Source organism: Leopardus geoffroyi, chromosome A3 (genome assembly GCF_018350155.1).
Source record: "Leopardus geoffroyi isolate Oge1 chromosome A3, O.geoffroyi_Oge1_pat1.0, whole genome shotgun sequence".
Taxonomy (NCBI): Eukaryota; Metazoa; Chordata; class Mammalia; order Carnivora; family Felidae; genus Leopardus; species Leopardus geoffroyi.
In genome coordinates this window covers 110,500,834-110,513,980 of record NC_059336.1, presented here as the reverse complement: position 1 = coordinate 110,513,980, position 13,147 = coordinate 110,500,834, and the positions used below count along the sequence as shown (strand labels likewise).

Sequence of the window (13,147 nt, the reverse complement as noted above, 5' to 3'; positions counted from 1 at the left end):
AAAGAAAAAAAAGAAGAAGAAAAGAAAAAGAAATTGAAAGGAAAAATTACATTAACATGAAAATAGTAAGGATAAATAAATAATCCATAGTTGATGTACTTACTCCCAGACATCAAGTACAGGCCATTGGGATCAACTGCTAAACTTGTAACAGCTTCTAGATGGGCTACCATGGAGTGGATGAGTTTGCCTTTGGGAAAACGAGATTGTTACTCTTTATTAACAGCTTTCCTCATCCTGAACATACGCCAGTTACCATGTTACCCATGTTACACTGATTTCTCCAGTCACCCCTCTCTGTGTACTTACTGCATCAATAGCTTTTTCCATCACAGCTAAAACAATGTGTCTCCCTCCTGCTCTAGCCATGGTAATGAGAAACAAAAGCTTAAATTTCAGATTATACTTCTGTCTTTCAAATAGCAATATAAAAGTCAGTCATTTATACCCAAATATTCCCTTAAGCCATATTCATTAAGACTAAGACATGAATCACCTACTTTGCATCCTTCAGCTACAGGCAAATTATATGGGTTGTGAGAACAGAAGAGACGGAAAGACAAAGGAACGGAGGGAAAACCTGGCCACAATATTGGTGGAAACAACATATAGAAAGGGATTAAAATATTAAATTACTCATTACTCACAGCTAAGCAAAGTCAGCAAAAGTTAATATATCTACAAAGCTAATAGCAGATATTCAGGTAAATATGGCTGCCAATATGGAGTGTTTTCCTCCGAACACAGCTCTTCAGGAAGGAATTTCCTTCTGACTAGTGAATGAAAGCTAATAAAAAATGGGAAAGTCCACATATCCTCCCCACCTTACATATAGTAATTCAAATCAATCAGGACCAGATAGTCAATATTATAATACAGAAAAGAGTAGTCTATGGAAAACTGAATCAAAAAAACAAATGACTTAGGGGTTTCTATCTCCAACACTAAGGCTCTCCAACATTGGACAATTTTAAAGTTTATTTATTTACAGAGAAACTGTGAGGTGGGGAGGGGCAGAGAGAAAGAGAGAGAGAGAGGGAGGGAGACAGTGAGGATCCCAAGCAGGCTCTGCAGTGTCAGTGTGGAGCCTGACACGGGGCTCAAACTCATGAACCGAGGCACAAACTCAAGAACTGTGAAATCATGACCAGAGCTGAAATCAAGAGTCAGATGCTTAACTGACTGAGCCACCCAGGTACCCCAAACTTGAACAATTTTAAACAAAATATAATGATCATATGCCTCTTACTTCTAACATGTTTCTACTTTTCCCCAACATATTCACAGCAAGAGATCAATTTTATTGGTATCTGAATGACCTTTTCAATTGTGTCCCTAGTGATAACCTTGGTGCTAGGGCCAAAACATAGTATCTACTTATTACTAAATAAACTAAGATGAGAGGCGCCTGGATGGCTCAGTTGGTTAAGCATCCAACTGTGGCTCAGGTCGTGAATCTCACTGTTCGTGGGTTCAAGCCCTACATCGGGCTCTGTGCTGACACTCAGAGCCTGGAGCCTTCTTTGGATTCTGTGTGTCCCTCTGTCTCTGCCCCTCCCCCGTTTGTACTCTGTCTCTCAAAAATAAATAAAACATTAAGTAAATGACTTAAATAACCTAAGATGATTTTATATGCTATCATGAAGACTAGTTCTTAGCAGATTTGGACAGAATGAACAGAAACTGAGCTGGAAGAGTATTTGTTTCCATGCTTATTCCTAGACTATATAGCCACTAACAGACACCCAAGTCAGCCTACTTACAGTGGGTTTTATTTATTTATTTTGACACTGATCACTCTGTAATAAACACTTACCTGTGTTGTTATCATAGAATTTGATGTGCCTGTCTTCATGAGCAGTGATGCTGATGGGAAGAGTAGGATGGCTGATGACTCTATTTATTTGACAGGAAGAGGTGGCTGCGAAAAAGAAAAAAAAAAGAGCAACGAAGTTAGTTAACGCTAGTATTTCTTCATATAAGAGGACTGAATGCTCACCTATGAGACTTTGTGACTTTAATATGTCTTTAGCTAATTTATTCTGTGACTGTATTCTCAATATCAATGTTAGGAAAGAAGAAGTGCCTGAACAATACCATACTGACAAATGTAGAGGTACTTTACAAATGAGAATTTTCTTTTCCACCACCTGCAATCAATGGGTGCCACCTAGCGCTGAGCGTGGGGCCACAGACATTTCTCATTCTCTGATGATCTATATTTCTGCAGCTTTAATAAAGTTCCATCATTGCTTACAAGTAGATGATAACCAAATTTAAATCTCCACTCTTTCTAGATATTCTTTATCACATGGTTATCATCTGAAGACAAATATGACAAAGAGAGCTTCTGAAATGTATAATCTTCTCTTTCTCATCATAATAGAAATGGTTATCATTTGACAGTCTACCGTGTTTGGAATCTTCAAATAGTCAGCATCCTAACAGTATTTTTTGTGCCCTACACAGTAACTTTCAAAGAATTTCAATTCTATGCACAATGAGAGAAGCAGGCCACATGTCATTAAGCCCGTATCACAGTACATGAACTGTTTCATGGTAGAAACTGATGAATCCGTGTGAAATGTAACTAGTTCTCGTACTATTTTTGAAACTCTGCATATTTAAAATTATTTCAAAAAGAGTTAAACTTTTCTGGGGCGCCTGGGTGGCGCAGTCGGTTAAGCGTCCAACTTCAGCCAGGTCACGATCTCGCGGTCGGTGAGTTCGAGCCCCACGTCAGGCTCTGGGCTGATGGCTCGGAGCCTGGAGCCTGTTTCGGATTCTCTGTCTCCCTCTCTCTCTGCCCCTCCCCCGTTCATGCTCTGTCTCTCTCTGTCCCAAAAATAAATAAACGTTGAAAAAAAAAAAAAAAAGAGTTAAACTTTTTTAAATCTTAGTAAAGTTATTATGAATTTACATTCACATAATAGAAAATATAGCTAAATATAGATAAAAATAATGGTAATATTAGGGTACTCTATTGGATTTTCTTGTGGTCCCTAAAAATATGACATCTTAAAAACTGAAGGTAATCTTTTTCCAGTACTAACAGCCTGTTATCTAAGAATAAAAGAAAAAGTCACTTGACCACGTGGAGTAAGCTCAGTCAGTTATACTCAATTTAAATGGTCCTTAACAAAGACTTTAGTTTCAAAGCTCAGCCTGTAGTTGTTTTTTTTTTTTTCTTTCCTCCAGAGATAACATACCACTGAGCATTATCCTCTGTAGGATCTAGCAGGAGAGTAACAAAAGAAAAGAAATACTTTAAGTAAAATATCCCATGTATTCTGAGAGAGAGGTTTCTGAGAATAGCTTCAATTATGCTGAGACCTAGAAAATAATTATGATAGAAATCAAATGATGGAAGGAAGCAAAAGAGTTTTTACTTAGTAATACTTTTAAGGAAGTTTCTCCACTTAATAGTAAATCAGACATGTAAGCAAAATGCAAAGAACACTAGGAATAAATTGAACAATGAATCTAAAAAACTCCTGCAAGTATTTGTATTCAGCTTGTAATGTAGAAATGGCTTACTTTTCACTGGACTGACAAGACCTCAATTACCTGCTTCAAATACCTTTGACTTTATCACAAATCACCACTGACATTAATAAACAGAAAGTGAGTCTATTCTGATTTTTAAAACAAAAACCTCCATCCTTTTTATTCTATAAGAAATTTACTTTTACCTTGAAACATGTTTTTGGTCTGAACTTTAATTTTTTAAAAATCTGCTAAATTACAGAAAAGAACAATGTAGTAAAAAAATAAATAAGCAGGGGTAGTCACAGTAGAAAAGAATAAAAGTACAGCTCTGAAGTAATAAAACTGATAATTTATACAACTCTAAAGTAATCAAACTGATAATTTAGGAAATGTCAGGACAGGGGCGCCTGGGGTGGCTCAGTCAGTTAAGCGTCCGACTTAGGCTCAGGTCATGATCTTGCGGTTCGTGGATTCGAGCCCCATGTCGGGATTTGTGCTGACAGCTCGGAGCCTGGAGCCTGCTTCGGATTCTGTGTGTGTCTCTCTCTCATTTCTCTCTGCCCCTCCCCTGCCTGTGTTCTCACACTCACTCACTCTCTCTCAAAAGTAAATAAACATTTAAAAAAAAAAAAGGATATATTTAAAAAAGAAAATGTCAGGACATATTATTATTATAACTCAAAGTAATTATCACTTATTCCAATAATGTTGCCTTTGTTCAAAACATTTTTGGCAGTTTTCTTCAGAAAATGTTTCTAGTATCAGGCAAAAAGTCATATGACTTTATTGTCACACACTTAAAGAGAAAATTGGGATTGCCGAGTTTAGTTCATCCATCTCATCCACCAGACTTGACATCTTATTAATTTGTAGCAGTCATTAAAGTCAGTATTTACCACTCAGGACATTCTAAGAATTGACTACAATTTCTGAAGGTAATTCCAAAAATGTTCACATCCTTCTTAGTTTCATATTGTTATCTGTATGTTACTACTGTAGCTTTATGTCATATATTTAAATTGATTTTAAATTTATTGAGAGTCTAAAACCTATTATTTCTTGACAAAAAAAAAGTTTCTCCTTTTCTTATTCCATAATATCAGTTTTTATTTTTTCACCCCTCTCTTTTACATCCAAATAGTTCAAAACTCTATTCGTGTGTATTTCCCCAAACAATTCTCCTAAGACCTCAGAAAAAAACAAAGGCCAACAGATCGGGAAGAGAAAATGAAGAAAGCCAAAATGGAATGAGGGAAATTTTTGCAAGGAAAAGAGTGGGGGGAGGGAGGGAGGGAGAGGGAGAGACAGACACACACACACACACACACACAAACACACCACGGTAATTATTTTTAAAGCTAGTTCTCAGATTAAAACAACAATATATATGTACACAGCTTCCTTTGCCAACTGCAACCTAAAATGTAATTGTCTGGATTAAGCCTAAAGACAGAAAGCAGTGGTTAAAAAGCCAAAAATCAAAAAGATTCTATAGTATCTTTTTCACAATCTGAGAAATTATTTCCTGACTTTCTGTATCCAATGAGAAGCTTCATATTTGAGATTTTAAGAGACACAACTTGATTTACAGTCTAATCAGTAGTGAGCTGTGTCAAATAATATTATTAATACAAAACTAAATTGATTTAAAAAATGAAATTATGAGAAATGAAAAACAGATTTATTTTATATTCAGAATAAATATTACTTTCTTCAAACAGAATTGAAAACTAATCATTTGGTATAAACCTTGACTCCTCTTTGTTTTTTTATCCCCATATTATTTTTTAATATGAAATTTATTATCCAATTGGTTACCATACAACACCCAGTGCTCATCCCTCCCTGCCTTCCCACCCCCCATCAACCCTCAGTTTATTCTCAGTTTTTAAGAGTCTCTTATGTTTTGGCTCTCTCCCTCTCTAACCTTTTTTTTTTTTCTTCCTCCCCCCCCCCACCCTTTGGTCTTCTGTTAAGTTTCTCAGGATCCACATAAGTGTGAAAACATATGGTATCTGTCTTTCTCTGTATGACTTATTTCACTTAGCATAAAACTCTCCAGTTCCATCCACGTTGCTACAAAAGGCCATATTTCATTCTTTCTCATTGCCACGTAGTATTCCATTGTGTATATAAACCACAACTTCTTTATCCATTCATCAGTTGATGGACAGTGAGGCTCTTTCCATAATTTGGCTATTGTTGAGAGTGCTGCTATAAACATTGGAGTACAAGTGCCCCTATGCATCAGTACTCCTGTATCCCTTGGGTAAATTCCTAGCAGTGCTATTGCCGGGTCATAGGGTAGATCTATTTTTAATATTTTGAGGAACCTCCACACTGTTTTCCAGAGCGGCTGCACTAGTTTGCATTCCCACCAACAGTGCAAGAGGGTTTTCATTTCTCCACATCCTCACCAGCATCTATACATAGTCTCCTGATTTGTTCATTTTAGCCACTCTGACTGGAGTGAGGTGATATCTGAGTGTGCTTTTGATTTGTATTTCCCTGATGAGCATCTTTTCATGTGCCTGTTGGCCATCTGGATGTCTTCTTTAGAGAAGTGTCTATTCATGTTTTCTGCCCATTTCTTCACTGGATTATTTGTTTTTCAGGTGTGGAGTTTGGTGAGTTCTTTATAGATTTTGGATACTAGCCCTTTGTCCGATATGTCATTTGCAAATATCTTTTGCCATTCTGTCGGTTGCCTTTTAGTTTTGTTGATTGTTTCCTTTGCAGTGCAGAAGCTTTTTATCTTCATGAGGTCCCAACAGTTCATTTTTGCTTTTAATTCCTTTGCCTTTGGGGATGTGACTTGACTCCTCTTTGGAATAGCTCAAATGCTATTCCAAATAGTATTGTTATAAATGTGCATAAATTTAAAGTCTTAAAATCAATTGTAAATCATTTTATCCAAGTAACTGTGTTCTGTGATTTAAAAGGCAGAACTCTTTATAATAACAAGTATTTTTTGTAGTTGACTCTACTAATTATAATTTTGAGAAAGTTTAAAAATTTGACCCAAACAAAGAATACTTAAAATTGGTATACATACTTGTATCTAGGTTGGATTCTAAAGTGAGAATGCGCTGTTGCGTTTCCATGTTAAAGATGCTTGTATATCCTTTGCTGAACGATGCTACCATATGGCTCGGGTCACTGCTCACTAGATCCACAGACGCAGGGATTCCCAATTCTAAGAGAGTCAGAACATATTCAGAGAATGGCGATCAGAGGGTCTAGTTGAAAATGTCCTTATTATATAGCAAAACAAATAGTCACAAGATTTCCTTAAGAAGTAAAGAAGGCTCGGGGCGCCTGGGTGGTGCAGTCGGTTAAGCGTCCGACTTCAGCCAGGTCACGATCTCGCGGTCCGCGAGTTCGAGCCCCGCGTCAGGCTCTGTGCTGATGGCTCAGAGCCTGGAGCCTGTTTCCGATTCTGTGTCTCCCTCTCTCTGACCCTCCCCCATTCATGCTCTGTCTCTCTCTGTCCCAAAAATAAATAAACGTTGAAAAAAAAAAAAATCATTTAAAAAAAAAAGAAGTTTATAAAGAAGGCTCAACATTAGAATAACAATTAGCTCATTAGCCATTCAATAGAGATTATTTCTTTTTTTACTGTTAGCCCTAGCCTATTTTATTATCTTTACCTGTTCAGCAAGTCTTCTACCTGTTACTCAGCTAATATATTCACAGAATGCAGGCCTTTACTCAGAAATAAATGGAAAACATTTCTGGACTACAAGTTTTGTTGGTTCCACTTTTACCTGAGGCTTAGACTGGCATTGTGGGAATTCTTTAAGAGACCATCTCTTATGAGGAATTCTAACTCATCGAAAATACAGAATTAAAAAAATAAAATTTCAAATTATTATTTACTGGTAGAGTCATGCAAATATCAAATGCAGGCAACTCATCAAAACCCAGACACAAGTTAAAACAGCTCAAGAATAAAGAAGGTACTTTATTTATCATCTAGAATAGGATAAAACTTGGTTAAACTTACAGTGTACTTACAAACATAAAAGAACAGAATGATATGTATACATATCATATATACATATACATGAATATAATCTGATTTTTTTATATGGTTGAAAATCTAAAGCAAGCAAGCAGTTAAAAAATCTGTATATTATAGGGGCGCCTGGGTGGCGCAGTCGGTTGAGCGTCCGACTTCAGCCGGGTCACGATCTCGCGGTCCGTGAGTTCGAGCCCCGCGTCGGGCTCTGGGCTGATGGCTCAGAGCCTGGAACCTGTTTCCGATTCTATGTCTCCCTCTCTCTGCCCCTCCCCCGTTCATGCTCTGTCTCTCTCTGTCCCAAAAATAAACGTTGAAAAAAAAAAAATTAAAAAAAAAATCTGTATATTATAGAAGAAGATACATTAATAGCTAATAAGCACACACACACGAAAGTGCTCACAATAATTAGCCACCAAAGCGATGCAAATTAAAACCACAATGAAACACTGCTACACACCCGCCAGACTGGCTAAAACTAAATGAACTGATAACACCAAATGCTAATTAATTAAGAATGAAGCACAGCTGGAATTCTCATACATGCTGTCAGTGGTATAACATGGCACAACCACTCTGGATAAGTTTGGCAATTTCACATAAAGTTGAATACACAAAACCACTTCTAACTCCCAGCAATTCTACTTCTAGCTCTTTACTAGCTCAATAAATAAATAAATAAATAAATAAATAAATAAATAAATAAAAAATGAACGTTCATAGTAGTTTTGTTCATAATACTCAAAAACTGGAAACAACCCACATGTCCATCAAAAGGTAAATAAATAAACACACTGGTTTAATGAAATACTGTTAAACATAAAAATAAATAAGTTGATATGTAGAACATGGATGAATCACAAAAACATTAGAGAGTAAAAAGCCAGATACAAAAAGAGTACATATTATATGATTTCACTTCTATGAAATTTTAGAACAGATAAAACTTATTTGTAATGAAAGAAATCACATTTCGCTGGTTGGAAATGGGAAGAGGGGCTGGGAAGGACCCAAAGACACTTTGAAGAGGTGAAGGAAAGGTTCTAGATCTTGAGAGGTATAAGAGTTATATATTTGTCAAACCCAGTAAGACATGTCTTCAATATCCATTTTTACTGTAGATGTTATATTTTGATTTAAAAAACATTTTTTAATGTGTGTTCTTTCACTGAATACTATGCTTTTAAAAATCATAAGTTGGAAATTCAAACAAATATGCTTTCATTACTTAAAAAAAAAACCCTTTAAATTAAATTTAAACTCTAAGAGTTTATAGAATCGTTTACTTATTTATTTGCTTGTTGTTAGAATTAGACACTTTATAAAAGATTCAGTTGAATGATAAAAAAAAAAAAAGCATATACCTTGATTATCATTAAATACACTTAGGGCTGGAGCAGCCTCGGCTGTATTCCATAATCGGAGAGTGCCATCTGCTGAACAGGACAACAGGCGCTGATGGGCAGCACTGTAAGCCAAGCCCCAGACAGCATCGGTGTGGCCCAGCAGAGGGCCCCTTAAAACAGAAGGATCTACACAAAATAGCAAGAATGCAAAATCAGGAGAAAAAAACAAATCATAAAGGTAACTCAGATTCCAGAGAAAGAAAATACAAATAAAAGCGTCTAATAACAGCACAAAATATGCTTCCTAGTTTCTATTATTCTTCTGAAATGTTGCAGTAACTAAAAACAGGCTTGGAAATACGCACATGCAGAGTCTAGGACTTATAAATTAAAATTTTAAAGTACATATTTCTCTCCTTAAAAAAACCAGGTATTTCCTTCTCCTTCCCTTCTTTCCATTTGTCTAGATTTTTTAAAAAGCACATTAACACACATCATTTGAATTTAATCTGCGTTCAGAGAAGTCACAACTATTCCTCGAGGAAATGAACAGAGATCCTTTCCTCGTTGAGCTCTGTCAACACTTTGGACACGCTTCTTCAGACCAGCCTCCTGTACCTCCGCACTACGAATGGCAGTTATTCCTGGGAGCAACAGGTCCCTGGAATTCACGGTGGACACGAACTGAGACATACAGGTATTCCCCTCTAACAGCACTAACCGACATGTGAATGATGTGCATGAAGGGAAGGAGGCTCACTTAGCACGGTTTCGTGACAAAAGTCAAACTGGAAACTGTAATTATCAATCCTCACAGTGACTCTATGAAGCAGTACTTTCAAGATGGCTCACACATGTTAAGTTTAAAATGTCAATGTTATCTGTCCTCTACTCTCTGTCATATCATAAAATATTTATTGAAGACACGGTGTGTTAGGCACTATGCTAGATGCTGGGGCCACACAGATAACTAAGACACAGTGCTATCCTGATCTCAAAAGATGTTGTGATAAGTATAATAACAGTGACTGACATCGTATCCATGGAGAGTAACAGGGTTGAGTGAAAGCTTCCTGGAGAGAATGACACCTAGAGTATACGGGGGCTGGCCAGTCAAAACTAGAGGGAAGCCACTGCTGGCAAAGGAGGCGGCACCTGCAAAATCACAAAGGAAGGAAAGCATGACATGTGAGGAAATTTACAAGCAATTCAGCACCACTGAAGTGTGAAGTTGGAGACAGAAAGATGAGAGGAGAGTGGCTACTTTAAGGTAGGATTTCTACAGCATATCAAGGTAGTTGGGAGTTATTCTGAAAGCAAAATGAACCACTACGGGGTTTTCCAGGAGCAGTAGGATGAAGTACGGATTTAATAAGGTAGCCTTCACTGTAGTGCAGAAGACAGACTGGACAGAATCCAGATGACGGCAAGGGAACTGTTCCAGCAGTCTGGGGGGGGGGTGATGATGAACACCTAGGGGAGGGCATTGGGAAAGGGGGCAAAGCAGAAGGGCTATATTCAAGGAATATTTAGGTAATTAATATTAGGTAAATATTAATTACTAGGAAATTAATAAGGTGCAGATAGCAAACAGAACAAGGCAACAAGGATAACTGTTAGGTTTCTAGCTTGGGTAACTGTGGTGGTGCCACCATCTCATAAAGAATATATGGGAGAAGAAACACAGCACTTGCGGGGATTTATGGACAATGAGATGGTGACTTTGAAATGTTCTGTAGGCAGTCTGAGGCTTACAGAAGATATTTATGAGTCAACAGCATATAAAACCGTAGAGGTGGATTCAGTCTACCAAAGAATATGCATACAAAGGAAGGAATGAATAGGGTGTGGGCCTTGATAAATGCCAGTATCTAAGGTGAGAAAAATAAAAGTTTATGAAGGATAGGAAACAAATTGTCACAGAAGCCAATAGTGGACAAATTTCAACAAGGATGGAATGTTCTACAGTTTCAGATAGCCAATACGTCTAGAAAAACAAGGACTGGAAAATACCCCTTGGATCAGCCAATCAGGTAGTCACTGATAATCTTGGTATATTTAAGGGGAATGACCACAAGACAGACTGCAGAGGGATGATGCCTGGGGAAAGGACATGAAATTAGTAACTCCAAATTGTGTATTCTAGTCACAACCACCAAAGAGACACACACACAGATGATGAGGGAAACAGAGACTAAACAGAAGCCAGGGAGGGAAATGAAGTCAAGAAAAGGCTTCCCCTTGCCCAGGAGAGAAGCTACCTGGATTTACTTATATGTGGAGGGGGTGGAAAGAGAGAAAAGAGGGCAAGGCTTAAGATGAGAGCAAGAGAGACAGCAAGAACGAATCAAGTGCAGTCTCAAAAGAAACAAGAGAGAATGAGGTCAAGAGCCAAAGGAGAAGGGCTGGTTGCCTTGGGACAGAACAACTGATCCTCTCATAGAGAGATAAAGGAAGTAAGGAAAAATATGGAACAGATCAATTTGTAAGAGACCCGGGGAGAGAGAGGGGGTTTACCTTTCACAAAATACATGTTAAATGTTTATTAAATATATGTTGGGAAAATTTTTTGTTTATCGAATTTATCTTTACTTAGGTTTGGTGGTAAAATTAATCTAAAGTGAAGAGGAAAATATGGTTTTAGGACAAATATGACACTTCATACCATTCTAAAATCTGAGAATATAAGAGGAAACCAAAAGAGTCAATTCCTAAACAGTTTTTGCAAAAGAATTTATGGTAAAATCTAGTGATAGATTATCATGTGGATTTATGTTTCACAGTACTGTTCCCAAGACTAAAGGCACTTCTTAATTTTTAAGGCCTTTCAAGTATTTTGGTGTCATGGAGCTTAAAAATCATTACCCTCTACACACTCCAGTAACTGATCAAGAAGATGATGCCAACATTAATTTTCCTTAGGCTGTTTGTCAACAACAGTAATGAAATGTGTAATAATGTCTCAAATAATGTACAGATACCCAAAATGAAGAAAACGATGGTCAGTCATAGCCACCATTTCCAATCAACAAAACTCTGGGAGGGTGGGAACTGTTTTTTGCAGGAATAACCCATTTTGTTTCTTTTTTCTTTTAACATCATATATCAAATTGATTCCTAAATACAAGAGTCCTTTTCAACCATATAAAGACCTTGTTGTCTTTTACCAATTTATTAACATATCTCATTTTATCCTTATATATGCTATGTAAAATGTGTAAAAGGAAGACAAGTTATTCTTGCATATCCTGGGGGAAACACCTACCGTAGGAGTCATAGGGATCGACGTTGGGGTTGGTGGTATTCCAGCCTTGGATCAGTCCGTCGGCACCCCCACTGTAGCACTGCTCGCCGCTGCTGCTCAGCACCACACAGAGCACTGGTCCTCTGGGAGATAAAAAGCAATTTCTATTCCCCCAAATCAATCTGATAATAGGACTTGTTAGAAATAAGAGTGCTTAATTGCTTAATTATTCATATGGTTTCTATGTTTCAGCTTTTTACGATGAATAAAAATACTATGGAAGCATCGCACATCTCTCTTCTGCTGCTAAACCAGAGGTTGGCAAACTATGGCCTGTGGGCCAAATCCAGCCAGTGGTCTGTTTTTGTACAGTCCTCAAGCTAAAAATGGTTTTTACATTTTTTTTTAAAGGGTTGTAAAACAAACTGAACTAAAAACAAAAATATACAACAGAAAATATATGGCCTACAAAGCTGAAAAAGTATTTACTATCCGACCCTTTCTATAAAAAATGCCAATCTCTGTGTTAAATCAAGTGAATAAGTGTAACCCTTAAGCTTATGTGGAAATATGAGCAGCATGCAATATGTGTTCATAATTTTAAAATTCTTGGGTTTTTTTTAATCTATATTATCTTTAAGGAAAACAAAGGTCAGGATTTATAATATTTAACCCTTACTGCATCAACTTATTTTAAGCAAGAGAGATACCATATTTAAACATTATCCAAATAAAATCTAATTTTAGCAAGGATCTCTGGTAGTGATAAACTTGTTTTTAACACTGTATTATCTGCCAGTTTCTTTTACATTTACAAAAGAAAAAAGCTACTAAATACAAAAAATATATAACACAAATATTTAAGGGAAAGAAAATAAAATACTCTAATCAGGCTGATGTACAGTGATGCTGACTTAAAACAAAGAAAAAGCACATACTTACTTATGAGCCCTGAATGTATAGATAGGCTCCACATCAAGAGATGTACTCCTAAATCCAAGAGAGAGAGGACTTTTACCACTCTAAGTTTCAGTAGTAAACAGTAGC

At 36.9% G+C, this 13,147-nt stretch overlaps 1 protein-coding gene across 4 annotated transcripts in view; it reads right to left on the bottom strand.

Annotated features, from left to right (window-relative positions):
* Positions 1 to 13,147, bottom strand: part of STRN (striatin) — a 95,670-nt gene that overhangs the window by 5,811 nt on the left and 76,712 nt on the right. For 2 of the 4 annotated variants that reach the window (XM_045447154.1, XM_045447152.1), the window contains 6 exons: positions 13,043 to 13,090; positions 12,122 to 12,264; positions 8,875 to 9,042; positions 6,545 to 6,685; positions 1,817 to 1,921; positions 104 to 190 (listed from right to left, as the gene is read on the bottom strand). In XM_045447154.1, the coding sequence (XP_045303110.1) occupies positions 104 to 190; positions 1,817 to 1,921; positions 6,545 to 6,685; positions 8,875 to 9,042; positions 12,122 to 12,264; positions 13,043 to 13,090 (692 nt within the window). The remainder of the gene's footprint in view (positions 1 to 103; positions 191 to 1,816; positions 1,922 to 6,544; positions 6,686 to 8,874; positions 9,043 to 12,121; positions 12,265 to 13,042; positions 13,091 to 13,147) is intronic. The other 2 variants (XM_045447155.1, XM_045447153.1) reach the window with 1 other exon arrangement.